The 26,644-nt window shown below is 41.5% G+C and overlaps 2 protein-coding genes across 3 annotated transcripts; one reads left to right on the top strand and one right to left on the bottom strand.

Moving 5' to 3' along the window:
- Positions 1 to 74: 74 nt before the first annotated feature.
- GNPAT (glyceronephosphate O-acyltransferase) lies at positions 75 to 20,311 on the bottom strand. 2 transcript variants are annotated; one of them, XM_027454195.3, is made up of 16 exons: positions 20,061 to 20,311; positions 17,532 to 17,723; positions 15,992 to 16,168; positions 14,385 to 14,514; positions 11,835 to 11,962; positions 11,308 to 11,383; positions 10,572 to 10,723; positions 10,351 to 10,481; positions 9,439 to 9,662; positions 6,881 to 7,126; positions 5,806 to 5,885; positions 3,306 to 3,446; positions 2,329 to 2,428; positions 2,147 to 2,240; positions 880 to 941; positions 75 to 474 (listed from the first exon to the last, which is right to left on the bottom strand). In XM_027454195.3, the coding sequence occupies exons 1-16, from the start codon at positions 20,307 to 20,309 to the stop codon at positions 431 to 433; spliced, it is 2,226 nt and encodes a 741-aa protein (XP_027309996.3). In that variant the 5' UTR covers positions 20,310 to 20,311; the 3' UTR covers positions 75 to 430. The 2 variants fall into 2 exon arrangements, with proteins under 2 accessions (XP_027309996.3, XP_027309993.3); XM_027454192.3 differs by having other exon boundaries at positions 17,532 to 17,720.
- Positions 20,220 to 25,106, top strand: FSAF1 (40S small subunit processome assembly factor 1). The gene is made up of 7 exons (XM_027454197.2): positions 20,220 to 20,430; positions 20,538 to 20,788; positions 21,129 to 21,185; positions 22,281 to 22,376; positions 23,006 to 23,092; positions 24,068 to 24,120; positions 24,774 to 25,106. The coding sequence occupies exons 1-7, from the start codon at positions 20,370 to 20,372 to the stop codon at positions 24,901 to 24,903; spliced, it is 735 nt and encodes a 244-aa protein (XP_027309998.2). The 5' UTR covers positions 20,220 to 20,369; the 3' UTR covers positions 24,904 to 25,106.
- Positions 25,107 to 26,644: the final 1,538 nt, after the last annotated feature.

The following is a 26,644-nucleotide window of genomic DNA, read 5'->3' as shown; positions in this document are numbered from 1 at the left end:
GTTTTAATGCGCAGCCGTCGGTGCCCCCCGTTACAGCTTCGCCAGGGAAAGCTTTGAGACTGACCAGGTGGCTCTTTACGAGTCTAAAAAATGTATTTTAAGTAGCTGTTACTGTGCGCTTCTCTTTAAATAGGTATCCAAATAAAAAAAAAAAAAAAAAAGGTTTAATCCATTTTACAAAGCAAACCACAGGTGAGTATACAAATACAACTCTAGCCAGCGGCGGCAGCAGTCTCTAAGTGGTTAGGGGAAGTACCCCAGGTGAAGACCACCCTTCCACAGCCTTGGTGCCTGCTTCTGCCTCGCACGCTGACAACGTCCAGACAGACGGACAAGGCGTGAGCTTGGTCTGCTGCCGTCCCCGCTCCACTCCGGCAGTGGTCTGTGCCCCCAGCAGGTACTCATGTCCAGTCACAGCATCAAAAACCACTTAAAGTCTTGCAGCCACAGGCTTCTGTACAGGTATCCTGGCATCTGACAAAAAGAAGAAGGAAAAAAAAAATCACTTACTTGCAACTGCTCCATTAAATTACCTTTTGGTTTATATGAGGAGCTATTAGGAAAAAACACTAGGTCTATCCTTTTTTAGGAAAAACACTAGGTCTAACTAGGACAATGTGAGTTCATTGTCCAAACTCACACAATTACAGAATCACCTAGGTTGGAAGAGACCTCCAAGATCACCAAGTCCAACCTCTGACCTAACAGTCCCCACTAAACCATATCCCTAAGCTCTACATCTAAATGTCTTTTAAAGACCTCCAGGGATGGTGACTCAACCACTTCCCTGGGCAGCCTGTTCCAATGCCTAACAACCAAACTCCTTTGTAACTTCAGAAGTTCTCTTCAAATGAACTAGAGACCGCTCAAGACACTCACCAAACACATCCAGGATTTTATTAACAGCCTCTTGATTTACACTGTAAGTGAATCCATTGGACCTACAGTTAAAACAAAACAAAAACAAAAAAAAACACAAAATTGTTACTTCAATGAATATCTCTTATTTCAGTCATTTCTACACAAATAATCTGAATGAAACATTTTCATAATGTCATCACATTCTTCATCCTACCAGCATACTTATCAATTTTTAGGTCACAGCAGACTTTTAAACAAAAGTGTATTCAAGGTATGTTAGGGTTTATCTTTCCTCTCATTTACACCCCCTGTGTCTGTATTCCCTCGTTTTTTTATTGGGGATAACCACAAGAAGAGAACATTTGTTTGTTTGTTTTCAGTGGTACAATTTTCAAGACTGTGTCACTGAAACTGAATCAAACCTTCTGCTGATCTCAAAATCTGTTGCACTTGATTTATTCCATTTACTCGAAAGGGGAATTCAGCTACAGACATTTAGTTAGCATAATGACATAGCAGGGGGACATACAACAACAGCACTTTGTGCGCTTTCCAAGAGCAATACAAACCTTAACCAATTCATTTCCTCGACAGACAAAAAAAAATTAGGTCATCAGCTGCCAACACTGTTCTATGAAACAGTCAAGACAATGTGGGGACTTGTAGCAGGGTCTTCTATGGTTATAATTTTAAATATAAGAAGTACCACCTCAACACAAATTAATCTGATAACATGAAATATATGTAGCCATGTTTCTGTATAAGCATACATGTAGCTGTTGTTTAATATTAGGCTGGGGAACTGTGTTAAGTAACTTTAACGTCTAAGCTTTCATTGGAGTTGATTTGAGATGTCAGTGCCAAAACACAAAAAAGTATTAGTATTCCTGATTATTGCTTACATTGCCTGATGAGGCTTACTGTAACACACAGAATAAGCAGGGCTGTTCCATTTGCTTATCAAAGCCCTGGTAAAGATTTTGAAAACCAAAAGGTTTAGAAAAGGGAGTCAGAAGAAGCCCAGTAGTGAGTTATTAAATTCTGTTGCTGTGTCCTGTGGGACTGTTTTCACTCTGAGGGGTTCCACTCTGCTTGCACAATGCGAACAGAAAGCAACTACCTGGGTCTTCACCACGACTCAGGTAAATCCAATCAACCTTCAGTTGACTGATGCTCAGGTGATCAGGTGTGTGCTGTACTGCTTAATGCTAACAGATCAGTCATTAAGAATTTCCAGTAAAACCCCACATTGTCTTTTATATACCAAAAAGCCAACGTTACTCACATTTTCTTCTTCTTCACTGCACCCATTTGCACGAGAGCTGCTAAGGCGTTTTTCTGCATGTCAGAAGACAGCGCTTCATAACACTGCGTATTCCCTACAGAGAGCAGAAAAAACAAAAGTTTTACCACTGTTCATTAACAGATTAAGCTCATAAAATCATGTTGCATGACAGCTGTACACACCCTTTTCAAGAAGCTGAAAAACAAAGTTGCGGACTCCAGGTACAAATTGCTTCTCCGTAAAGGCTTCTCTTGTTTCCTTTGATAGGTATCTGAAAATTAACTAACAGTACAAGAAAATAAACATCAGCACTTCTTTCCTTGTGATTGTCAATTTATTATTAGTTACAAAGACGTCCCCAAGAGGAAATAACGTTATTACACTTTGAAAAGATAGGGGAGGAAATCAAAAGGTATCGTTAAATAGCACATCTGAAAAATTTATTACTGTTTAGCGTGCATTAGAATCTTAATATTAAAAGACTCAGCATACATTACTGCAATGGTTACCTTAGACATCAATTTAACATTTCTGTTCTTGCAATCAAACCCAGTATAATTCTATTAAAGCACTATCTGTTTTTACAGATCGCAATAAAATCAGGCAAATCAGTACAGACCAGCCTAAGTCATACACCAGATCATTAACAGTTCCCTCATCTACGAGGTTCAAACATCTACATTCCCACCAATGTTATGCTGACATAGAGATTTTAGCCTCCTCTTTTTGTGCAGGTTATATATTACAGGATTGTAAGTGTTTAGCCATATTAAAACCTTTGGGGGAAAAAACAAACACACACACACAATCCTACCAGATATGAGACACGAGACACAAAATGAATTAAGCAAGAGTTCCTCTATGAAAGAGCAAGGGAGCCTGCCAGCAGCATACTCCCTGTGAAGCTTATATACCCCCAATAGCTCGTCACAATACAAAGCAGCTTACTGCTTTAGTCATTCTGAGAAGTCCGAGCCAAAAGTTGAAATCAGGTTCCTAGAGGGAAGGTAATGTTAAGATACCTGTTACTGCTATTTCTCAACTCTTCCATTCTCCAGCCATGGAAACAGTCGCTCCTTGTACTGCAGAACTATCACTACTCTACTACTTTTCATATAAAACACAGGATAAAAAAGGTAATTTTTGGAAAACAGCCTACCTGATAACCTTCCACAAAAGGTCTGAACATAGCTGACAAGAAAGATACTATAACACTTCCTTTGTCAGTAAGGTAGATTTCCTGTTGAGTTGTTTGAATTGCATCACATTTTGTGAGTAGAAAACATCCTTCCTCAAAATCCTGGGAGAGAGAACCACAATTGAAATGTTAACATCTACAGCAAGTGCAGAGACTTTTTCCACAAAATCAACCAAACAAACACAAAAAAATAAATCAAAACAAAACCACAACAAAAACACAACATGACACTTCTTCCATTTCTCACTTTGGTTCTCTGGAAGCATGAACCAAAATTTTCCTATACACCAGAAACACCCTTCTAAAAAAGGCAGTGGAAACACAATCTTAGAGCAAATCTGGAAGTACAACAAGCCTAGGACCTTAGAAAGATGCTGTGGTTGCTATTGTAACAGCCAGCTTGTATTCCCTTGGATTCTGTCGGAATACAGACAAGTTGTCTATTTTAAGGACTTTTTGTTTGTTTGTTTTGTTTGGTGATGGTGGTGGATTTTTTGAATTTTTTTTAATTTTTTTTTTTATTTATTTATTTTTAAGTCAGGGCTTTCTTTTATCTCATGCACACTGTTAGCAATAAATGATAACACAGTTCACTGACCTGCTGTCTACAAAAAAAGGGCAACACAATGGCCAAAAGATACAGACTGTGGAAATGTCAGTGACAAAATTATTTTCCTTCCGTTACCAGAGGAAAAGAAGGGGGAGGGAATGGACATGACAGACACGTGGGTGACTAGAGGGGTGTCTTGCTGAGATTTTAATACAGTCGTGCATCCTGAATATTGTTACGTAAATTACCTTCTTTTTTTTTTAATGCAGGAAAGATCACAATTAAATATCGCTATTAGATATTTGGCCTTAACATTTAACAAAAGTCACATTTAAGCTGTTTTAAACCCAAATAAAATCTGCACCTGGACTTACAGTTTGTATTGGGTATGACGTCAAACCAATTTTCACTAATAAATTTGTGCTCACCTGCTTTTCAAGCTGGCTGGACCAGAGCCAGGTCCAACCCTGCAGGACGTGTACAAACTGACACAGCGTGTCCTGCAGGGATCAAAGTACTGCCTGCAGTTTTCACATCTTTTCTGTGTCCAGCTGTTTTCGGAGAGCGTGCAGACACAGAGTGCTGTAACAAGGCAGCACGCATGAACAATACCGGCTTTGTCTCAGTAATGCTGATATGGGAAGGCGGGTGGAATGAGGGGAAGCTGCTTTCAGGCAAATACAATGCAACTCAAGCTTCCCTAAGACTCTGCTAGGGACACCGTTGTGTAATTAGTGAGGCTTTCACTTCAAAAACTTTCACAGGCTGTACTTCCTAGCTCTGTAAGATTTCATCTGCAGAGGTTTAAACCAGGCTTTACTCTAAGTACTTCCTTCTTAGTGCTCATAGAGTAATATCTGAATCCACACAAGACACTGCCAGTAATAAAAGTCTAAAAGAGCTCAAAGCCATTAACACTATACACTAGAAAAAAGTGTACCTATGCACTGTAATGTTCAGATTTCAAGGTATAAGAGGAACACCAGCTGCTGTATAAATGCTGCAGAGGTAGATACAGCACTGGAGGAGAGGTGGTAGGGAGATGTGCTCTAACACACACAGTGCTGGGTGTTGGCACAGTGCTCCGGCAGCCCCAGCAGCACAGACCACACGTATCGCGCTACACAAAGCAGCCGATCACAGCTGCACTAGAAGGACTATAATCAACCAGAAGACAATAAGGACTTAAATTTAGAACTGCATACTCTATTTGTCAAAGATAACAAGGACATACAATGGTTGATCAGTAATTGGTATAGGACCCATAGCTTAACTTTCTGAAAGAGCAGCAGTGCCCCCTCTGCTACACAGCCTGCAAGAGCTTTAAGGAAAAATGACCCTGCTATAACCTCAATGAAAACTCCTCTTTTGCTTCTGTGCTGACAGAACATACCCACTCTGCGAAAGAGTCCAATTAGACAATTAGACCTACATTAACACTTTCTTCATAGCCTAAAGTCTCTTTCATAACTGCAAAGGAACAGGACAGTATTTACACTTCATTATAAAGAAAAAAAAAAAAAAAAGACTGCTCTACTAATTTTTATATCCATTCTAGAAGATTGGTAGTTTTTTTAAAAAAAAGCCAAACTTCTGCTACAGCTCACTTTAATAGTTCAGACCTAGGAAGTTTCAGGCTTTTTTTTTTTTTTTTTTTTTTTAAACACAGTGGAGGAATTAAAAAAAGACTGCATATGCAACCTTGTGGATTCACACAATGTTTTGCAACTAACCTAATGACTACCTACACCATGACCCTCTTTTAAGTTCTCCCTCCCACTTACCGATTAAGCTGATATCTCTGCAGGTATTTATCACAAGGCATGTGTTAAGCAGAGCCCCAAAATCAGATGCTATTTTAACTGGCTGTGCTATGCACAATCAGTATTTTTGTATAAAGGATGCTTTTACCTTCAATGAAATACCAGGAAAGAAGATGAACTCGTCAGAGAACACATCTCTCAAGATGCTGAAGCAGCTGTAGACTTCCTCTGAAAAAAATAATGTAAAAGTGTTGTTTTAAAAAACATAATTTAAACAGATGCCATTGAAAAGCCGTTCACTCCTTATTTTAGAGAAAATATTTACTCTCTAGTATTATTCCTGAAAGAGAATATCTACCTCAAATAAAATTTGAACTTGACATTAAAACCATGAGTACATATACAACAGAAATCACCACAGTAAAACAGCAAGTAGTCAAAGTACTCGGTTCAGATTTTACCGAAGGCAAAAACAGGGGACTGTAGCTTCTAAGAACATACATTAAATACCATACTATCAGATGCTGCACAAAACCAAGGTATATATTTTGAAGTTTTACTTAACGATCCAAGTATTGGAAAGCACTGAAACACTTCAGGAACAGCACTGGGAAGAGAACGAAGGCTGAGAACTGGCTGCACTGTATGTGAATGTGAGCTTTGTGTAATATGTAACCTAAAAAGCCAGTCTGCTAAATGCCAACAAAACAATAAACTTAACAGTTGTAGTTTATTTTACACTGCCATGAAAGGAAGCTGCACTACAGAGACAAGAGACACTTCCTAGCATGCTTTTATTTAACAGCTGAAATACAAGAAGTGATTTTTGCCACTTTCAGGGCCATTTCACCCTCTGGCAGTTTCATAACGTATACCACGAGGGAAGCAACCTAAGCACTCCCAAATATGTGCTTCTAAACTCAACTACTTCTGGACTGTAGACCAGTGTAAATAAGAACTGGAATCACCTCGTGCCTGCTGTCTCACCGGAATATGCCCTGATACTTCAAAAGTATCAAGGGGTAAACAAAAATGGCAAAAAAAAACAACAACAACAAAGTCCCCTCCCAACACACCCAATTTATGCCACAGGACCTTATTCAGAGTCCTGGCACAAAGCTGTTAAGTAGCTCCCACTATTAATCACAGGAATCTCCTGCTCCTCTCACTGAGGACATGACAGGGAGCAAAGCCAGTGGGCTCCCCGAGCTACCCAAACGTACCTTTCCTGAAGCTGCGCGTCATTTGCAAGGCGAGTGCCACCAGAGAGGGACGCACAAAGACATTCAGTAACTGGTTTCTGTAGTTACCACACATGAGGATGGCCAGAGCTCGCTTGAAGACAATTTCCCCTACGGCTCCATCTTCCTCTCCTTTGTCATTAAGGACCACGTGGCCATTGACGAGGCGAGCAATGTTGGAATGCAGGGCGAGGGCAGACGTAACTGCTTTTTTGGCACAAAGATTATCTAGCAAGAAAACGCAAGACTCAGGAAGATGCAAAAGAGAATATGTCTGTGTTGACACTGTCTGAAGTATGCTAGTATTTCATCAAGATTTATTTTTAGGACCAATTATTGCATCAAACATTCAGTTAGAAAAATGTTCTCAGCCCAGGCATTGTATACAACAGAGAGAACAAATTTCAAACATTTCTGTCAAATTCTTCCACTTGCTAACAGTAACAAGTAATTTCTTTGTCTCTGGAACAAAGGTTCTGTGCCTCCAAATAAAAGAGGCTAGAACTATTTGATGGAAACAGTCATCGTTAAGGAAACACTTTGGCTTAGGAATTCCTGACACTGTAATCTTTGAATCAGATGCACAAGTCTTTAAGATGTTTTTCTTCAACTCTCAGAAACAAGGAATCCCTCATCATAATTAAGTTTAAAAAATCCTAACTGAGGGTTCATTGCATAATGTACCTGCTCAAAAAGAAAACAGCTTGCACTTAAACCCAAGTATACTTTTGTTTCATTAAAATCCTTTTAAAAACTCTAAAGCAAGGAACTGGGTGGGTTTAGGGTTTGTTATTTTTTATATTTTTTTACATTAGTCCTTCAAAGAACTTTAGGCAGATAAAGAACAGCACCTCAAGTCTTAAAATACAGTCATCTTTTTAGAATATCTTAGGCTTTAAACTCTACCAAAATTCCCTACATTGTGAACCACTAAGCAAGCAAGGAAAGAAGCAACAAAAACTTAACTGAACATGAAAATACCATTTACATGACCAGAGCAACACAAGCATATCAAATCAATCCAGACTTTGACTGGAAAACAAAAATATATTTTCCCCTTACACTAGCTTTCACGTAGAACCTCTTTGCACCTTATTTGTTCCTTCAGCCTACTGTATTCCAGCTTTGGCAATGTTTTCACAAATTTCTCTGTAATAATAACTGAGAGAGGGCCATTTTTCAGTTCCTGTTTCTAATATAAAATTTCTATAACCTAAGCCAATGTTCTGCCTGTAACCAACAACCAGCACGGTAGCAGGAGAAACAGCACAGACAGGATGCATGTAGCTGCTGACATGGTGACGTCTCCAAACTAACCTTTAAAATTATTTATTCTTTCAAATTATTGACAATTCAAACCAAATGAACAAACAACTCTGTTTCTATGCAAATGACACCTAGTGCAAGGCCAACGCACTCAAACAAAATCTTTTCCTCCATCTCAATACCTTGCCTATATTCCGTTCTCTGCAACTAAAGCAAAAGCTTATTCATTTTTACTAAGAAAACAAAATAAATAAGCAGACCCAAATGCAGTATATTCTTCAGTTTACTAAGCAGTAAGATTCTAAATGATGTTAAACACCACCATGACATTTTTCCTTTCACAGTCTGGCAGGAGCAGACTGCATCCCCATTTACTACAGTGAAGATACCTGAAAGGAGAAGTGATATTTTTCCAGAACTGAGAGCTCTGTTATAACTGTGGCCTGCTCATATTTCTCTGTTGCAATACTGAGAGTGATCCTTGATTATACACAAGTACAAAAGTGAAGATCCATAGTTTAAATATACCTACAGTGAAAAGGTTTTTGCACCACACACTATTTTTCTTTGCCAGCTAATCCACTTATGTCCTGAGGCTCCAAACCAAATTACCTGTGTCAGCTTGGCTCAAAGAGAGATGCTTAAAACAAGTGTTCAGAAGAGGAAGAAGAATCAACCTTTCCACAAATACATATATATATATTTATTTATGTATGTGTGTGTATAATATAAAAACACAGAAGCCACTACCTCAAAAGTCATCACTGCATCCCCGAAAGGGTGAAGTCAAATTTAAAAATAAATAGCTATAGATTATAGCTTTGGTTTTATTTATTTCACACATTTGTTTACGCTAGTTCTTTATCACAGTACCAACTCATAGCCAATATCAAGCAATAAATGTAGCATTTTACTGAGGTACTGTTGCAGACTTGGTAATTAATTGCCTAGGACTTAAGACCACCTTCAGAAAGACGTTATAAAACAGTCTATAATTTCTCGCTCATTACACGCTTCAGGAAATAACAGTAAAATACCTGCCCTGCCTCAACCTAACTGTTTTTCAGAGTAGCATCTTCTATAGCCCTAGGGCAAAACCCTTTCTATTTTAGCATCATTTTTGGCATATCCTGAAATCCATTTATGACTCAGCACCCATGAAAACAAATCTGTAACATTGTCACTATACACTGCTTCCACATAAAAATAATTTATCCTTCATAAACAAACAAACAAAAAAATAAATAAATAGAAATAACACATTCTGTGCATACCAGGCCATTCAATGAAACCTCCAAAAGTCTGTGTTAAGCCTTTCAGCCACAGTGTCTTTTCTATTAGAAGTTCAAAATCCATAGCTGGCAAATTCTGGAGCAGGACGGCAGCAACTAGCACCCACGGGCTCAAAACCATGTTTTCGATTTGCAGGAGCTCCATTTTATACGCCACATCACTGACAAATTCCTGGATATCCTCAGATGGCTTTTGTGGAAGATGTCTGAAAAGAACCATGCAGTTCAAGGTTAAAAAGCTCCAAAATAGGGAAGAGTATGATTTATATTACAGATTTCTTCTGTATTGCTCCAAGATCCATAACTACTTTACAGCACCTAATGTCTGGAGGGTAATTCTACCTATGCACTATGTAGTACAGAGAAAAACATCAGTAGATTCACAAAAATATTTGAAACAGAACTCTGTATTGATGCTATACACTTGCTATCCTGAAAAACATTCGAAAGCATTATAATTTTATATAACAAATTGCAAATTCACCCAATTCTAGCCATAGCTGAAGCTTCTTGGTACACAATCACCTAACTGTTAGCAGTAATAAAGCAAGAAGGGAAAGAAAGTAGATTTTTAAAGTAACAAAACCACCGAATTCTGAGAAAATAAAGTTTTGCCAGACTCATACACCACCATGAACTTTTAAAATGGCACCTTTTCAACCTAGAACAGAGCAATGGAAGTAACAACCTATTTCAGAAACAGCCAGTCACAAACATGATAGCTACGAGTGCAGACAAAACATCTTCAGTAGTCAAATGGAGGGCAGAGGAGAGAAATTAAACCAAAGTTAAAAAAAAGAAAAAAAAAAAACCTTCTTAATTATTTTTACATTGCTGAGGACTACACATAAACAAATGTTTTTCCTGTGCATAAGTCATGGAAAGATCTGGTACCTGGGAACCAAGTTATACGGGCAGAGATTGATTCTCCCAGAAGCCAACGTTCTAAGTGACACCGGCTGGCCAACGTAGATGTGTATGGTACCAAAGTTGTCGCTGAGGATCCTTCTGGCCTTTAACAACCCCTAAAAAAATGGGAAGAGCAGAAATAACATTCTAGCGCTGCAGGGTGTGTATGCATTCACCTATATTCTGTTCTTAAGGAATTTACACACAGATGTAGATTCTTTGGGCTTTGGGACTCCTAGGAGTTCATATGCATAGAGAGATTCTTCTAATATCCTCTCGTAGCTGATGCTGATGGGAACAAGGTACGTGTCAAAGACTTCACGTTTAAAAAATGGTTCCATCACAATACTGAGAAGACCTGCAAAGTGGATTAAAAAAAAAAAAAAAAAAAGGTGAAACAGTTGTCTTCAAGTGAAAAGCAGCTGCAAGATATCTTTTTCAAAGTTAAGTAAGTTTTAGAAACTGTAAATAGGTGAATGTTATGTTTGTTCTCTCTTTCACTAAGCAGAAGCAGAAGACACTGTCCAAGCTTTAAACAGAAGGTAAATTTAAGCAATGCATTTGGACAGCTGTTTGTGCTCTTTTCAACAGCACTTCTCTGCACTTGCTCATCATCATCTTTCTAAAGATTCCCCTTGTCTTTTACAAACAGCTCAAAATACTTCTGTGCAGGTACGGGGTAGCCTATTTTCCAGAAAGAAAAAAGGGAAGAGTTATGCAATTAGTTACACAATGGGAGAGAAAGAAACAGAGTGCAAGAGGCATGTATTGCCCTTCTTTATTTGGCCTTGGAAATCAAGCTATAGTGTTTTTTTCCATTATGACAGACTTCGCCAATTTCCTACCACTTCAACATCCCTTCCTATCTGAGGAACTGTAGAATAACATAACCACTACGGAAAACATTAATCATAAAAAGTTCCAAGTGTCCAACAAACCCACCAAACTTTGGAGTCAGAGTCTTGGCAGTGCGGCTTCTTGTCCCTTCAAGAAAAAACTCAATTGGGGCATAACCATTCTACAAAAGTAAAACAAACAAAAAAGCTTGTCAGAAACATAAAAACATTTCATCTTTACCACTCACAAATAATTTTAAGTACTTAAAAAGTAATCTTTTTTTTTTTTAATGGAAGCCATGCATCTCTAACTTCAGTCATTTTGAAGCTTATATTCATCTATTGTATTTGCCACAACATACAGTTAAATTAATAAAAATATTTTGTCTGTTATGAGATACGGACGCATGAGCCTCGGAAACTGAAGCTCAGCAATTTGTTTATCACCCACTGATGAACTGCAGGAAGAGACTGCAAACATGCTCTTCACAAATGAATTCTGAGGTAAAATCCGTTTCCTCAGACCACGATGAAGACTTTCAATCTCCTGCCCACATCATGCACGTTTAACATGAATCGCTGCAATACATTATTTCTGAAGCATACACTTTGAGAGTTCAGTAATTTACTTACCCTTAACATAGTTTTTACGTATTCAGCAAAAACTGCCCAATAGAGCCTGTTCCCACCGAAGGAACGCCGCATAAAAAAGGCACCTGCCCTTCGCAGCAGCTCACCAACTATTTTCATTCCTAGGAAATCTGAAAAACAATCCAACAAAAAACAAAACCACAAACGCAAAACTTATTGATTAATATCTTTCAGCAGAAACAAACAATTTATGTAATAAAGTGATTCAATTACCAGGATAAAGGAGATCTCTTTCAAGGATTCTGTTGCAAGTACTTGGAAGACGTGATTGTCATGTTATAAGATGCTTTCAATGTTTTATATTTTATTTTTGGAAAGAGCATTCACTTAGAGCAATTTGTTTCAATAATTTAGATGCCCAGATTTCAGCCCTAATGAAGACTATGTATTTTTTTTTTCAAGTACATTGTCTCACTCATCTTCAGTTACCATTGAACATATCCCGGAAGACACAGAAATTAACCCTGGAAATTAACTGACCAATTATGTTACATTATACCATTTGAGAGCCTCACTCATCAATTTAGGAACGGTAGACTAAATCAGCTAAAATTTTTGGTAATTTTCTAGTTTCAAGCAATCATAACCAGTGTTTAACTTGCCAAAACTTGGAAACATTTAAATTTATTCATGAGACATTTAAAATGAGCCTACACAGCAGCCGGCTATTTGCTGCTTCAGCCTTCTTGCTACCTCAATCAATGAAAGATTTGAGAATGGAGATTCACTCACTGTATAAAATAAATAAAAGGAAATTGGCTGCAGGACTCTGGGTGGCAATAGCAGCAAATCCCCACAGATCTAGGTGTACGCTACCTGAAACCAAACAACAACTAACAAAGCAGAGGCACTTATTCCTCAATCAGGAGACTCAGCACAAGTACCACCTTGAGTTAGTTTGTGTACCACATCTTGTGAACCTCTAACAACACATTGTACATGTGACTACAATCAGACAAATGTATTTTCACTTAAGGAACTTAAAATAACACACACACGCAATATCTTTTTTGTACTAGTATCTGTAGATACTGCTCTGAGGCCCCAAACTTAAAGTGGGTCTAATCCAAAAGTTAACAAAGCACCACACCGATATCTGCGTTGGCATGTGAGCAGCTTCAGAATAATATGTGACAGGTAAGTAGCTGTAGCACCTTGATAAAGGCAGCTATGAGACATCAAATTCTGAAGTCACCTGAAGCTAACCTGCATCACACAGAAGGCAGGATACCCCTACTTCACATATCAGCAGCATCTTGTCTTCCTTATTCTCCCAGCTTCCTCTGATTTTTTACTGGTATTCTCAATCTCCCAACTGGAAAAAACAGTAAAGATCTAGCCTGCACCCTTGGAAGATTCCCATCTGATCCAATCTGTATTACAGCATCAGAAGAAGATTAGGTGAAATTGTTCCAAAAATGGCATAAATTACCCCTGCCCCCATTCTTTTTAATGGGAGGAAAGGTCAGCATAATACAGACCTGAAAAAAATACAGACAACTTCTCACCATTACAGGTGCTTACTTAAAACAGTTCTAAAAAATCTGTGACACCTTTTGTGTGAGAGGTTCCTCAAAGCTCCTGATATCAAACATCATCTACTGAAAATGGAAAGCAGTTTAGGCTGATGGCAGCATCTTCACATACTTTTCCATCAAAAGCACTGCAACATTTTTTCATCTGACAAAAGTGACATGGGGAGGAGCACCTTATCTGTTTATTCCAAGCTCATTCATTCCCCAGTCTTTGAGAGAGAATCTAGCAAACTAGAGGAGAGTACTAGGTTCCCAGATCTTTGCTAGCTTGCCTGTGCATGCACAGCACTGCACCAGATCCCAGAATGCCTGCTTAGAAGACTTGGTTGACACTCCAGACTTCCAAGATCAGGCTTCTTGGTTAAATGCTGCCATAGAAACAGGAGTTTCAAAAAGCACATTGACTGAGAAGATACTGTTGGTTTTCAGTAACTGCTTCCCACAAATAAAACCAGCTTAATCTGCTTTAGAATTACGTTCAAAACTTTGCCAGTTTGCCCTCTGACAAAGTTCTGTTTCTCAGCCAGCTCTGCTCTCAGCACTTGGCATAATGAAGCTCTGCCAATGCTTTCAAGGGAGTCGGTCACACCACCAACCAGCACAAGGCGATTGGCACTTCGTATCTGGCTACTATGACTGTGCTTAGAACTATATCAGGTATTGCAAAACCTTCTGTGTACACAGGAGCTCATGGCCAAGTTTTTGCTTGTTTCTGGGCGAGGACAGTAATATAGAAGTCTGCTTCAAACACCTTTCTTTGCCCAGCTTTGGGTCTGCAGGTGAGGTGCTTCTGGCTGAACTTGCTATGAAAAAATTCACTTATGATGGCACTCAGCACAGAGGAGAGGCACGTACACTGCAAACATCTAACTCAAGGGGGTTCTAACAAAATGTATTTGGAACAGAAGTTAAACACAAGTATTTATAGCAGCAAATACCAGACCAGTTGCTATCAGTACTCTGAATCCTGAAAACACCGTTCAAACAACATACTTGCCTATTCCTGCAGCAATGACAGGCAAAGCCAAGTCGTACGTGTACAGCAAGTAAGACAGCATCAAAAAGTCTACGTAGCTTCGGTGACTGGGCAGCAGTACAACTGGGTGCTCCTGAATGGCATGCTGCAGCTGAAAAATAAGACCAGAACAAACAATATTGCTCCAATATTTGCAGAACAACTGTTGAAATTTGCAAATACAGATCTTCACGTGGCTTCAGACAAACAAAAGGTGATTTGTTGATGCGGGTGGTTTCTCTATCCACGTACTTTTCATACTTTTTCAGCATGGAGTCGAAGGAAATTTGGAGCAGTAGCTTCCAGAATAGCAACCTGTGATTTGTAGGCACAAGACTCAAAAGGCAGGGCCACCTCATTACATGATGGCACAATCCAAATCCCTTTTGATGGGAACGGGAAACCCAGTAGGGCTTGTAAGGGTTGACATTGTTAAGTCTTTCAGGACACAGACTGTACCCTCCTCTAGAGGGGTGACAACCTGCAATGAAACAGGGCACAACAAATCCCCACCGGACTGGGGCAAACTTCAGGCATCTCCTGCCTCAGAGGTACACAGTGTTTCGTGGATCTTAGCTGCATGAAGGTTTGGCAGAACAGCCAACCCACTCAGCCACATAGAATTAAGCAATAAAAAACTTTAACTTTTTCTTTTTATATTCTTGGCCACATACCATTCTTTCCCTCCAGAAACAGTTCCAGCATTTCTATTTATCTACTGCTCAGGTAGCTATTGTCATGTTCCAACCCACATGGAAATTGCTTCAAGAATGTACTGTATTAATTGCCATTTTAAATGGCAAATCAAACTAAAAGAAAAGAGGTCAAAGTATTCTCGAAACAAAACTGTTGAATACAGGTTTCTCATCTTACATCTCATAAATCACTTGACCAAAATTAGTCATACAGAGAAATTTATTAAAAAAATTAGGAATTCAAATCCCTGAAGAGCTGGCAAAAGAATTACAGAAGTGAAAAAAAAGCAACAAGAGAGAGAGGATGACAGTCACCTGTGTCTTCTTTTGAAAACTATTTACCTTTAATGACAACCCTCTGGAAAAAAATGCAAACATAAATAATGTGCACAGTTCACTTTTGCAAAATCACAATTACTCTTATCCTACTAAAAAGTTTTAAACAAATTTCTTCTAAGCATCAAAATACATGGCACAAGCAATATATATATATATATATATATTTTTTTTTTTTATTATTTTATTTTTCATTTAAATCTTACAGATCGTATATTCCTCATTGCCAAATGTATCCCAAATGAAGGCCTGTATAATCTCTGCAAAAGCTGCAAGATGCTTTATGTAAAACATCTTCTTACCACAAGAAATATTTGGAAAAGCGTACAAAAACCGATGCTGACTGTTTGCCTCAAAAACTTACATATCATCTGTCTTTCCCTCCCTTTATTTAGAAAAGCTGCAATAAACTTAAGTGCAGTCTTTTTTGTTGGTGGTAGTGTTTGTTTTTTGTTTTTTTTTTTTTGTATTTTTTAGTGGAAGTGAAGATGGGATTCTTTGCCTAAGCAACCAGCATGAAAACATTACAGCTTTTTATTTTTCCTCAGCAGTACTCACTCTCTGCATTCCTTCTTCATTCACACAAACCCTCTGGAAAAGCTGTTTAAATATTTTGCTCAGAGTAAAGGCAAAAAATCTGACGGCTCCTAATTGCATACTGTGACCCATCTCATCCAGGATTTCTGTGGCTTCTTCTTGAATAATATCAGGTGATTCTCCCATCTCTTTTGCTAACTGAAGAGAAAACAAACAAAAGAGCAGTCAGATGTGGTTTCTTTCTCCTTGCCCGTGCACACCTTTCAATGTGCCACAACAATTATGGCAACACTAATGCAATAGCCAGGAAGATTTTATTTTATGGGACAGGACATTCATATGGACATTCTAATCTCACAGAATCTGTTCTTTGTCAACCAGCAAGTGAAAGCCAAGTTAAAGCTGTTCAAAATCCATGGTGAGCTTAGCTGTCAATGGGGGGTGGGTAGTAACATTTCCTCCCCTCCCCCCCCAAACACGCCATCTGAATATTTTAGCCTGTAGCGTCTTTGGAGCAGGCTCAGTCCTAAGAATATTTCATAGACTATTGGTCTAAAGAAGGCTGTGTGCAATTTCCTTTATCCAGGAAAAAGAAACTTATGTTTGCAGAGATATTTCAGTAAATCTCTGAAGTGCATTTGGATTGGATTTTCAAACTTGGCTGAAGAACCTCGGCCCTATCAAGCTTGATTTTCTTTGTAGAGTATTACTGTTGCAATTGCTAGCTGAAATGCATACAAAGCGCTGTCTCTACCAGCTTTGCATATCAATGTTCTTTTTTTCTGTCCTTACACACATTCCCTTTTGAAGTTTCTTAAAACGGACTTAAATAACGGTTATCTCTTCTATTTACATAGAGGGATAGATTTACATTCTCTCCTAAATATATAAATATTTAGTTGAAAAGTTTGGGGTTTTTTTGCTGTTATAGAATGAGGAACATGCCTTTTATAGCACATGAAGTAGGAAGAAAGAAGAAGAGTGACAGAAGAAAAAGCTTCCCAAACAGCACAGCTCAGTTTAGAGGCCAGAAATACTTTCAGTAATTTCTAGTCCAAAGCTGAGAACTAGATTGCAATGGCAGAACTAACTTCCTTTAACCACGTGACACTTGTCTGAAAAATTTCTGTCAAAATATAACTCTCATTTTAGGGAATATGACTTATTCATAAATAAATCACTAGCCTATAAAATTGCTACAACATCCTCAAAATACAAAAACTACTAAGTAAAATCTTTTTCAATGCTGCTCTGTATCAAGGACAGGGGAGGAGAAAAAAAAAGAAGTCAAGCACATTGGTTAAGTTGGATGTAAAATGTCGTATACAGAAAATGAAAACACTACGACACAACAACTTTAGTGGCAACTCTTTGGTAAACCAGTATTTGTTCTTCTTGCCAAAAGAGTGTGCCTCCCTAGTTACTGATTTATCAGAGTGCCTTTCAAACTACAGCTCTGGTGTTTGACGAGACCAGCAATAACTTTTTTTTTCCCTCATTGCCACACAAAATTTGGCTCTGTTCAATCTACTTCGTCTTCCAGCTCAGTGTTCAGACTCACCTGCTTGATAACATACTGAACTTGCTCTGACTGCAGAACAGCAGTTTTAATAGCATTTGGCTTGCAAGGTGAAAGTCCTTTGTAGATCACAGGAGTGTAACATTTCATTGCATATCTCAAGTCACTGGACAATCGCCTTTCCTCCAAGATATCTTCAAACTCATCCCTTTTCTTTGACGTGAGCTCTTTCTGCTGGGAACATACAAATAAAGAATGAGACACTGTCTCGAGAGATTCAGTGATCTGCTTGCCTACAGCAGTAAAATAATAGCGTGCACAATTTTTGTAATGTTTTTTTTTTTTTGTTAACCTTTCTACAACATCTCCTTTCCATGCTCTGTGTGCATGAACAAATATTGCCTGCTTGGAACAATGCTGCAATTAGAAACTAAAAACAAAAGAAACCAAAGACAAAATAAACTACCGTTTCCCTCCACAAAGGTCCCCAAATCACCATATGCCACATTACTTAATTCTGTCCAACAGGAAGAGGCTGAGGAAACACCTAAGCTTTAAAGCTAAAATGCCTTGCCTCCAGCCTCCTCGTGATTAAGAGGTATTAACTGAAACAGCTTTGATCCCTACTCTTGCAGCTGCATGAATGCAATAACATGCATGACATTATAAAAACACAATCATCAACACCAGAAATAATCCTGCTTTAAGTTGGATGTGGGATCTCGGTGATCGCTGCTGGCTTTCACCAGGCTTGGACATAAGGTACAGAACGCATAGCCAGGTAGGAACAGAACCAAAAAAAAAAACATTACCAGCCACATGAAGACCAAAAAGCAACATGGTGTAAAGAGAGCACAGTCCCTGAGTGACCAGCATCACTAGTAAGTAGGAAAGCTAGCAGTACATGCACAGCTAGCTGAGAAATCTCAGTGACAAAACTCTTCTCCTTGAGTCAGTGGGCATCTCCCATGCTGGAGAGAGATGTCTCCTATTATCTCCTCTCACAGCACAGATCACGTGAATGACCCCTTAGTCTTTAAATCGTATTCCTTCACACTTCAGAACAGCAGCAACAGTCATCAGGCAAGCAAGGCTCAGCACAACACAAAGGAAATGGTTATGATTAAGCACATTTATTAGTAGAAGATGCTAAGATAACAATGCTCGCGTCTTCCTCTTCAGCACAACTTGAAGGGCAGCACAGGCACCCCTTCCACTCATTTTGCCTTCTCTCCCCCTCTACAACCTGTGCAGAACCAGTCTGAAAGCGAAGGAGAGAACACATTGCTTCACGGGCTGTCAGAGTGACCTTCACTGGCCTCAAGATGAAAGCCTGGCCAGCAAACGCACAGGAGAACTCCAGGAACAGATAAGCAAAATGCCCAGCAGCAGCAGCAGCCAGGTTTTCAGCCTCAGGAGAGGGAGTCAGCTTTCACTGCTGGTTGACCGCAGCCACATCAGCAACATTATCGAGAGCAGCTGACATTTAAAGTGAGGACAGAGCAAACATTTTGCTCCTGTCCATTCATCAGCATGAGATACCGTGGAAGTTTAGTATTACAGCTTTCAATCTGTCTTCTCCCATGGTTTTCACCTGGCTTATATTTTGCAAGAGCCATGCAAGCCACAAAGTGACAAGGAGGCTGGAAATAGTTGGTATTAGTCATCAGTTGCCTTGATACCTTATATCAACCCTCCTGATTAAAAATAAAACAGGAAAAAAAAAAAAAAAAACCACTTATGCCTTATAACAGTGAACGATAGCTCAAAATAGCCTCAGCAAACAGTGGTCGGCTCTAAGCACACACCTGCTTAGGTCAGTACGAGACAAGACGTTACCCAGAAAATTTAAGCAACATTTCTTGGAATCACCAAAGTTTAAATCCTACAGCGTGCAACCCCATGATAAAAACACAAGAAACAACAAAAAAGGAAGCAACCCAGCACTCAGCCCCGGTATTGTCAGCCTCATCAGGAGCCGCTGCGCTGCCACAGCCGTTGCAGGACGCGTCTGCCGAGCGGGGCTTCACCAAGGCCACAGCCAAAGGCCAAGTCACCTCCCTGCCACTCGTCTCCATTTCAGATTTCTGGATTTGACCTGCCACGGGTTTCTTCCCACAGCAGTAGGTATTTTCGTGTCCCGGCCTGAGGCAGCACTGAGCTAATGCCGGGAGAAGCGCCTCGCTCCTCTCGTGCCCCACAGCCGAGGCGCTGCGTGGGCTCCCCCCCGGGAGCCTCCAGGCGAAGAAGCCAGTGGGGCAGGCGGCTATGGATGCACCGGCAGTGACAGAAACGAGGCGGTGGGAGCCAGGAACACCTCTGCCTTCCCCATATTTTCCAAAACAATAAAATGGGAGCACTCACGACGCACCCATGTGGCACCAGGGGACACGGAGATCGGGGATCCCCGCAGACACCACGACTCCCCCCCTGCCCTCCATCCCCCTCACCCAGAAGGCACGGGGACCCGACGGGGCGCCCTGCCCCCGCAGCCATCCCCAAATCCCCCCGGGGGGCCGTCCCAGCGTTTGGGGAGGGGGCGAGGCGGGCAGCCCCCCGCGGGCAGCCTACCGAGTACATGGGCGTCCCTCGCCGCGCCCGCCCGGGCACCGCCGCCGCCGCCATGGTGCCAGCAGCAGCGGCAGCAGCAGCAGCACCGCGCCTCGCCCTACCCCGCCGCTGCGGCTGCGGCTGCGGCCCCCATGGCCCCGCGGAGCCCCGGTCCCGGCCCCGGTCCCGGCCCGGCTGCCCGCAGCGCTGGGGTTGGGGCTGGGGCGGGCGCGGGGGAGGGCGGAGGAGCCGCGCCATGGGCGGCGCCATCTTAGGGCTGACGGCAGCCGCCCGCGACCGCGCGGTGCCTCCGCCCGCCCCGCCGCGGCCATGGGGGCCAGGGAGCCCTGCCGGCGGCTGGAGGCGGTGCTCGGGGCTCTCTACGACCTGGGTGGGTGAGCGGGGGGCGGCGGGAGGCTCCCCAAAATTAAGGGTGGGGGTGTGTGTGGAGGGGGGGTGTTCACTCTGGAGCGGAATGATGGCTTCCTCTCCGCGCAGGTGAGGAGCCCGGCGATGGGGGCGAGGAGGTGGAGGAGGAGAGCAAGGAGCCGGCAGCACCAGCAGTAGCAGGAGGAGGAGGAGGAGGAGGAAGAGCGGCGGGGGGGCAGCGGGGTGCTCGAGGCTTCTTCGAGGGGCTGCGGGAGGAGCTCCGCAACGCCGCCCCCCCGCCCGCCGCCCCGCAGCCCGTGGAGGTGGTGCTGTTCCGCGGGGGCAAGCGGCGGCCGCCACCACCCCACGGCGGCCCACAGGTAGGCACGGGGCTCGAAGCGTGGATTTCTTTCTTTATTTCTCGTTTTTATGTTTGTTTGTTTGTGCCTGGGCTCTCGGGAGCTGCCCCAGCATCAGCTCGGGGAGGAGGCTGTGGTGGTACCCCGCTAACTGTGCGAGGCTGCTCCAGAAAGACCCCACAATATCTACATATTAAAATACCCGAGACTTGTCTTTTAATAAATCAGGGTAGTAAAACCAGGAAAAGATACCACAACCACCCATTTTAGCATTTCACTGCTTTCTGAACATCCATCAGAATCGGTTTTTAAATTGATTTTACTTCTCATATTCAATGGAAATGTTTTATTTTGCTTATAGGCCAAAGCAGTGGCTGAAAAGAAGACCGTGAACAAGCAGGAATTTAACTTCGAAAAAGTAAGTCACCGGGATCTGTCAAATCTCAGCACTTTATTGTGCATGTCTGTGTATCTATATGCTTGGAAAAGCTACGGTGGGACCAAGGAGAAACACTGCTAGAAAAAGTTAGCTTTTCATGTTACTTTGGCCATGTGCTGTGCTGGAGGAGGACTGTGTGGACAGCTCTGTATGGACAGAGGCACATTACAACTTGGTGTCCTTTCGTTCTGATCCCTCACTGATAATTTGAGGAGCTGCACTGTATGTCAGCAGTGTGAAGCTCTGTGAGGATCCATGATGCGTAGCATATGCTGTTTTAGGCACATGGTGCTAAATTTGCATTTCTGGTCCCATATGGAAATGAAGAAAAAAAAAAAAGCAGCTTGGCTTCCATTTTTGAAATAAAAGATGACTTCTTTCCATTTATTTTTTTTGTGCTGTTCTGTAAGTGTAGCAAGCAGTTGCCTTCTTAGCTACAGATTTTTTTGCAGATTTGTGCGAGTTGTTTTGTATGCCCAATCTCTGCCCAGGGTCGTGCTGTGATCCAGCAAGACCTTCCAGTGGAGATTCTGTGTGGAGGGCGGTACTGCTGGAAACACTGGGGCTTTAACTACTACCTCTCTAAAGGTTATGAATTCCTTGCTGGTTTTGCCAGGGAGTTCTGGTGTAGTGGCAACTCTGTACGTGTATTTACGTAGTTGAACCACTGCACCAGATGCCCATCTGTGTTTCTCACTGGTCAAAAGCTCTGCAGCCAAGGAATGGGAGTGCTCTGCAGTTGCTGGGTGCTGTGGGTAGCATGTTTTATTGTTCAGGTCTGTACAGCACAACATAGTTCACTTTTATACAAAGCAGGTCCCTCCCATGTGTCTAGTTCTGTGTGAAATGAGAATCAAATACTGACCCTCTGGTAGTCCTCATTGTCCAGAGATTAGATGGACAGCAGTTAAGTGTTCTGCAGTATAATTCAAAACTCAGTATTATTTTATAGCATGCCAAATTCAGGTTTTAGCTAAGGTTTCTCTGGGAGCGTGACTTTGTTGTGGTCTGCCAAGTATTTTACAACAGGTCAGACGATTACAAAATGCTTGCAATTTTTTTATGATGTTTTAGGCTCGCTTGGAAGTGCACAAGTTTGGGATCACTGGCTATCAGAAGCAAGAGCAGCGTTTATGGGAACGGGAACGGGCCATCATGCTGGGAGCCAAGGTAATTCTTGCTTGTTTTGTGCTCGGAGGTGACCCAGCTCTTACAATGCAGGAAGGTGATAAACACTGTGGGGTTTGGGCACTACTTTAAAACACCAGATTCCATCCCATGCCCTTTCTCCCACCTCATGCTGACTTTACATTTTTTATTCAGTCTTGCCTATTTTCTATAGACGTTTGGAAAATTAGTATGCTTGTCTTATCAGAGGTGTTTAGGTGAAATAGGACTGGTTGGGATGGAAAACAGCATTTACCAATTTTTAATCAGGCCATTCAAAACTAAATGGCTGGAGGAGGAACTTATTCTTAAGCTTTTTAAAGCCTCTTTCTCCCAGTGAGTTAACAGTTTTCCTAGGTCTTTGGGAGTGGGGAAGGGACTGTGTTTTTTTCAGGCTCAGTGTTACTGTGGAAACTCTGTAGGTCTGCTACATAACATAAACATCCCTCTCTGCCAAGAAACGTATGTTCCTATGTATCTACCCTAAGTCATTTCCTCTCATCCAAAATGAAATAAACTATGTCTTCTGTCCTCCCCACCACCTGAAAAATTATTTCCATGCAAATGTGAATATATTTTTGAATCTATTTGAAAATTTTCATTGCTGGTATCATTCCCAATCTTTTCTGCAGCCCCCCAAAAAGCAACACATCAACTACAAGGAATATCAAGAGAAAATGAAAGAGAAAAAAGCAGCGAAGGAAGACGATAAGGAAAAGGTTTGTGTGAAATTTTGTCTTTAACAATTCAGCGTGTAAGAGCTAGCCCAAGAGCTTGACAGATAATGCCTCAGGCACAGGAGGGGTGCCTGGGCTTGATGTCTGCTGCTCCCTATGGAGTGGGTTCCTGACTCCAGCAGGACTCACCTCGTCAGTCCAAGCTGGTTGTGGGCAGTGTGAAAGTGCAGGCAAAAATTCTGCACCTACAGTGCCCCATCTTTGGAGGCTGGTAGACTGATGACATGAAGTCAGCAGCTATTTATTTTTTTCATGCTTCTCAAGGGCATATTACCTCCAATTAGTGCTTGTTGAATAACCACAGAAAGCCAGATCTTCAGCTGGTTTTCTATCAGCACAGTTCCATCTAGGATCTTGCTCACTATTTAAAGCAAGGGTGAGGTTTCTGTTGCATCCATCCCGTAGCATGGCCTCTCTGGCTCCAAGCCTGTTCCTGCCTCTGCTGTAGATGGGAGCAGGCTGCAGGGCAGGTTTCTGCTCCACCAGCCTGTCTCCTGCCACCTTTTCCAGGGGACCTACTTCTCCTCCTCTGTCACGTGGCTCAAAGCACAACCCAGTGCATGGCCAAACGCTGGCGAGCCCTGTGGTGTGACAGGCTCACTCAGGCAGGCAGCTAGGTGTCTTCGCCTGCTAGCAAGTGGCTCTTCTGACCCAAAGATCTATCACATACCCAAAAGGCAGGTCTCTCCCCTTGTGTAGCTGGATCTGCACCTCCTCAATGTGGCAGGGGCAGCGTTCTGGCCATGAGAGGGCTGTGCCTTCCACATGGTGATGAGAAGGGCTCTGGGCATGGTGTGGTGCCTCCAGATGCGTTGCATCACTTGTCCTGTCAGGTCTCCCAGCCTGTTTTAATGCATTGCGCTCTGAAGCGAAGAGAACTGTGTGCTGTTTGTGCAAGGGTTGTTTAGTTGAGATGCTCGGTTCCTTCGCCATTAGAATATGTATATTTAAACACAGGAACACAAAGGAGATTCTCTGAAGAAGAAGAAGAAGAAAGACCTGAAGGAGAGGTGAGACATTTTTAAGGCTGGTAAATTTATTTCGTATAGCTTTCCCAGTGTATTGCTCCCGTGTAACTATGCACGGTCTTACACCACAAGTCATACACGTGCATTTCTCAAACTGCAGAACTCTTTGTTGCAAAATGATGAGCTTGTTCCGTGTCTAGCAGCTCCAGAGGCTGTAGGTATGCAGCTTAACTGAAAATGTGTCAGTTCTGCCCTGGCATGTTTAAGACTGCAGCTGGAAGTGGGATGGATGGGAATGCCTGTGTGGGGACCTACAATATGCCACTGAGAGCATTTGCCCTGAGAAATAACTTTTGCAAAACACAAGCTGCCACATAGAGAGGCTTGGAAGGTAAAGTGACATCCTTAATTATAGTGCAGCAGGCTCACTGACATGTGAAACTCTTTATCTCCTTTGTCTATCTGAAAGTCTTTGTGGTTTTAAGCTCACTTTAATGTAGTTCATTTTGTAATGTGCTACATGTTTGGATGGGGAATGGTAGTATAAATGTTTTGGGGTTGTTACCTGCTCTGGTTTGGTATTCCATAATATCAACAATGACTGCATAAATAAGTGATGTTTTTCACTAAATTGAGTATTTTCATGAGTTTCTGCTGTTTCTCTTGATTCATTTCTTCCCCCCCTCATATTTCAGGAAGGCCAAAAGGAAGAAATCAGTGCCTAGCATTTGGGCTGCTGGACAAGTCGGAAAATTCAGAGATGGAACCTTGATTCTACAAAGTGGTGACATAAAGAAAATTAAATCATCTAAAGTTGTCAAATGAGCTTACGATACAAAAGGAGATGGACAAAAGCCATAAGACAGAATTCACACTGCCACCAAAACATAGCCCCTTGCCCTGTTAACCATGTTGTAATTCTTGTACCTTATTTTTTGTTGCAGGTTTTTCTATCTTCCATTTGTTCTTCAGGGGAATATGAGAATTTACCATTTTGTAAATAAAAATAAGACTTTAATAATTAAGAAGGTCGTACAGGCTATTTTTATTAGTCAGTATGTGCTAAAGAAAGCATGTTGCTTCTTTTCACTTTCTAGAATTAGCTTACTGGCTCTAAGCAAAATATTAATTTAATCCATTAGTTAATGAATTCAAATATGTAGCTATTTGCTTTCATCTGAAGGAACATGGCAAAAGCAATAACTTATTTGCTCTGAACCTGAAGTAGGTGTTACTATGTGTTTACTTACCAGGCATCTGTTTCTGCTTATCTGAATTGTTAGCAGGTAGGGGAGCTGCACAACAGACAGTTCTCCTGCCCAGCAAAGCCTTTTAAGGCTTCAAAATTACCTGGTTGAGAATGAAAATGAGCTTTTCCTGAAGTTTTGTCCCAGGTAAGGGTTAGAAATTCAACTTGTACATCTCCAGAGTACTCTAAATAGTCACTGTTTCAGGTGGTGGTTTTGGGGGCGGTAGTGATGTGTAAGACAGGGTACAAAAACAGACAAGATTCAAGACCTGAGCTAAATACTAGATGAGGCACAGACACTTAGTACCTCCTGATTGTTCACGGTTATATCACATTTGTTTTGATCAGTGTTCCTGTGCCTCATAAGCTTTTTCTGTGAAATCTTTGTCAAAACTGAAGTTTCTGCGCTATTTGGATTTCAGCAATTTGGTCTGTCTGAAATAATTTTGTCCTCTAGAGCTTTGTTTGTTTTGTTGTTGTTGTGGTTTTTTTTGTTTGTTTCTGAAGGTTGTGTTTCCATTGGAAATGGAATTAATTGTTATTCACTGAGTTTCAGCTTATCCAGGAGGGTTTGGGAAGCATGCTTCCTAGCTGCCTCCCAGGAGCCTGAATAAGGTGAGCTCTGACTTCACCAAGTGATGATGTCTGAGCCAGCTTACAGCTAGCATGAGAACAGCAGCACCAGAGGCTGCTCCCTTCCCAAGATAAGAAATTATCCTGAGGTAGGGAGAACTACAGCATGGAAAGGGATGCTTTCTCACACTCTTCTTCCCCCATACCTTCCACCTTACTTTCAAGTCCTGGAGATAATGCTGTGCCAACACAGACAGGACTAAAAAGAGGGAAGGAGCAAGCCCAGAGGGAAAATAGAGCAAGATAAAAAGAGGAAGGGAGTGTTTCTGCACACCCTTCCCCTTCCCACACAGCTCCAGAGCTGGATTGCTAAACACTGTTATCACGTTTCATAATTGCTTAATTGGTTTTCTTCCTGTTCGGTATTGGTTGCAAATTCAAACCGGAATTAATATCCCATCTGCTTACTGAATATGAGGACTGGAGAAATATCAAATCATGATTTCATGTGAAGGTGTAATTACCAAGCAGGATTGAACAGAGAGCATCAGCACTTGCTGAGGCAGCAGATGGGCTTTGGATGTCACAGAATAGCCTCTATCTTTTTAATTTCTGGTTGATCCTTGAGCTTGGTTTTACAGTGCCCACTTCTAGATAAAGTGCTGTTTATCTGGCTTTGGGTCTAATACATCTTGTGAGCTTGTGTACTGACTCAGCCTAGATAATTTAAAGGGTTCAGTTTCC

This window comes from Anas platyrhynchos, chromosome 3 (assembly GCF_047663525.1).
Source record: "Anas platyrhynchos isolate ZD024472 breed Pekin duck chromosome 3, IASCAAS_PekinDuck_T2T, whole genome shotgun sequence".
NCBI lineage: Eukaryota > Metazoa > Chordata > Aves > Anseriformes > Anatidae > Anas > Anas platyrhynchos.
Note: the sequence above shows the minus strand (reverse complement) of the source record. Positions and strands in the feature narration are given on the sequence as shown.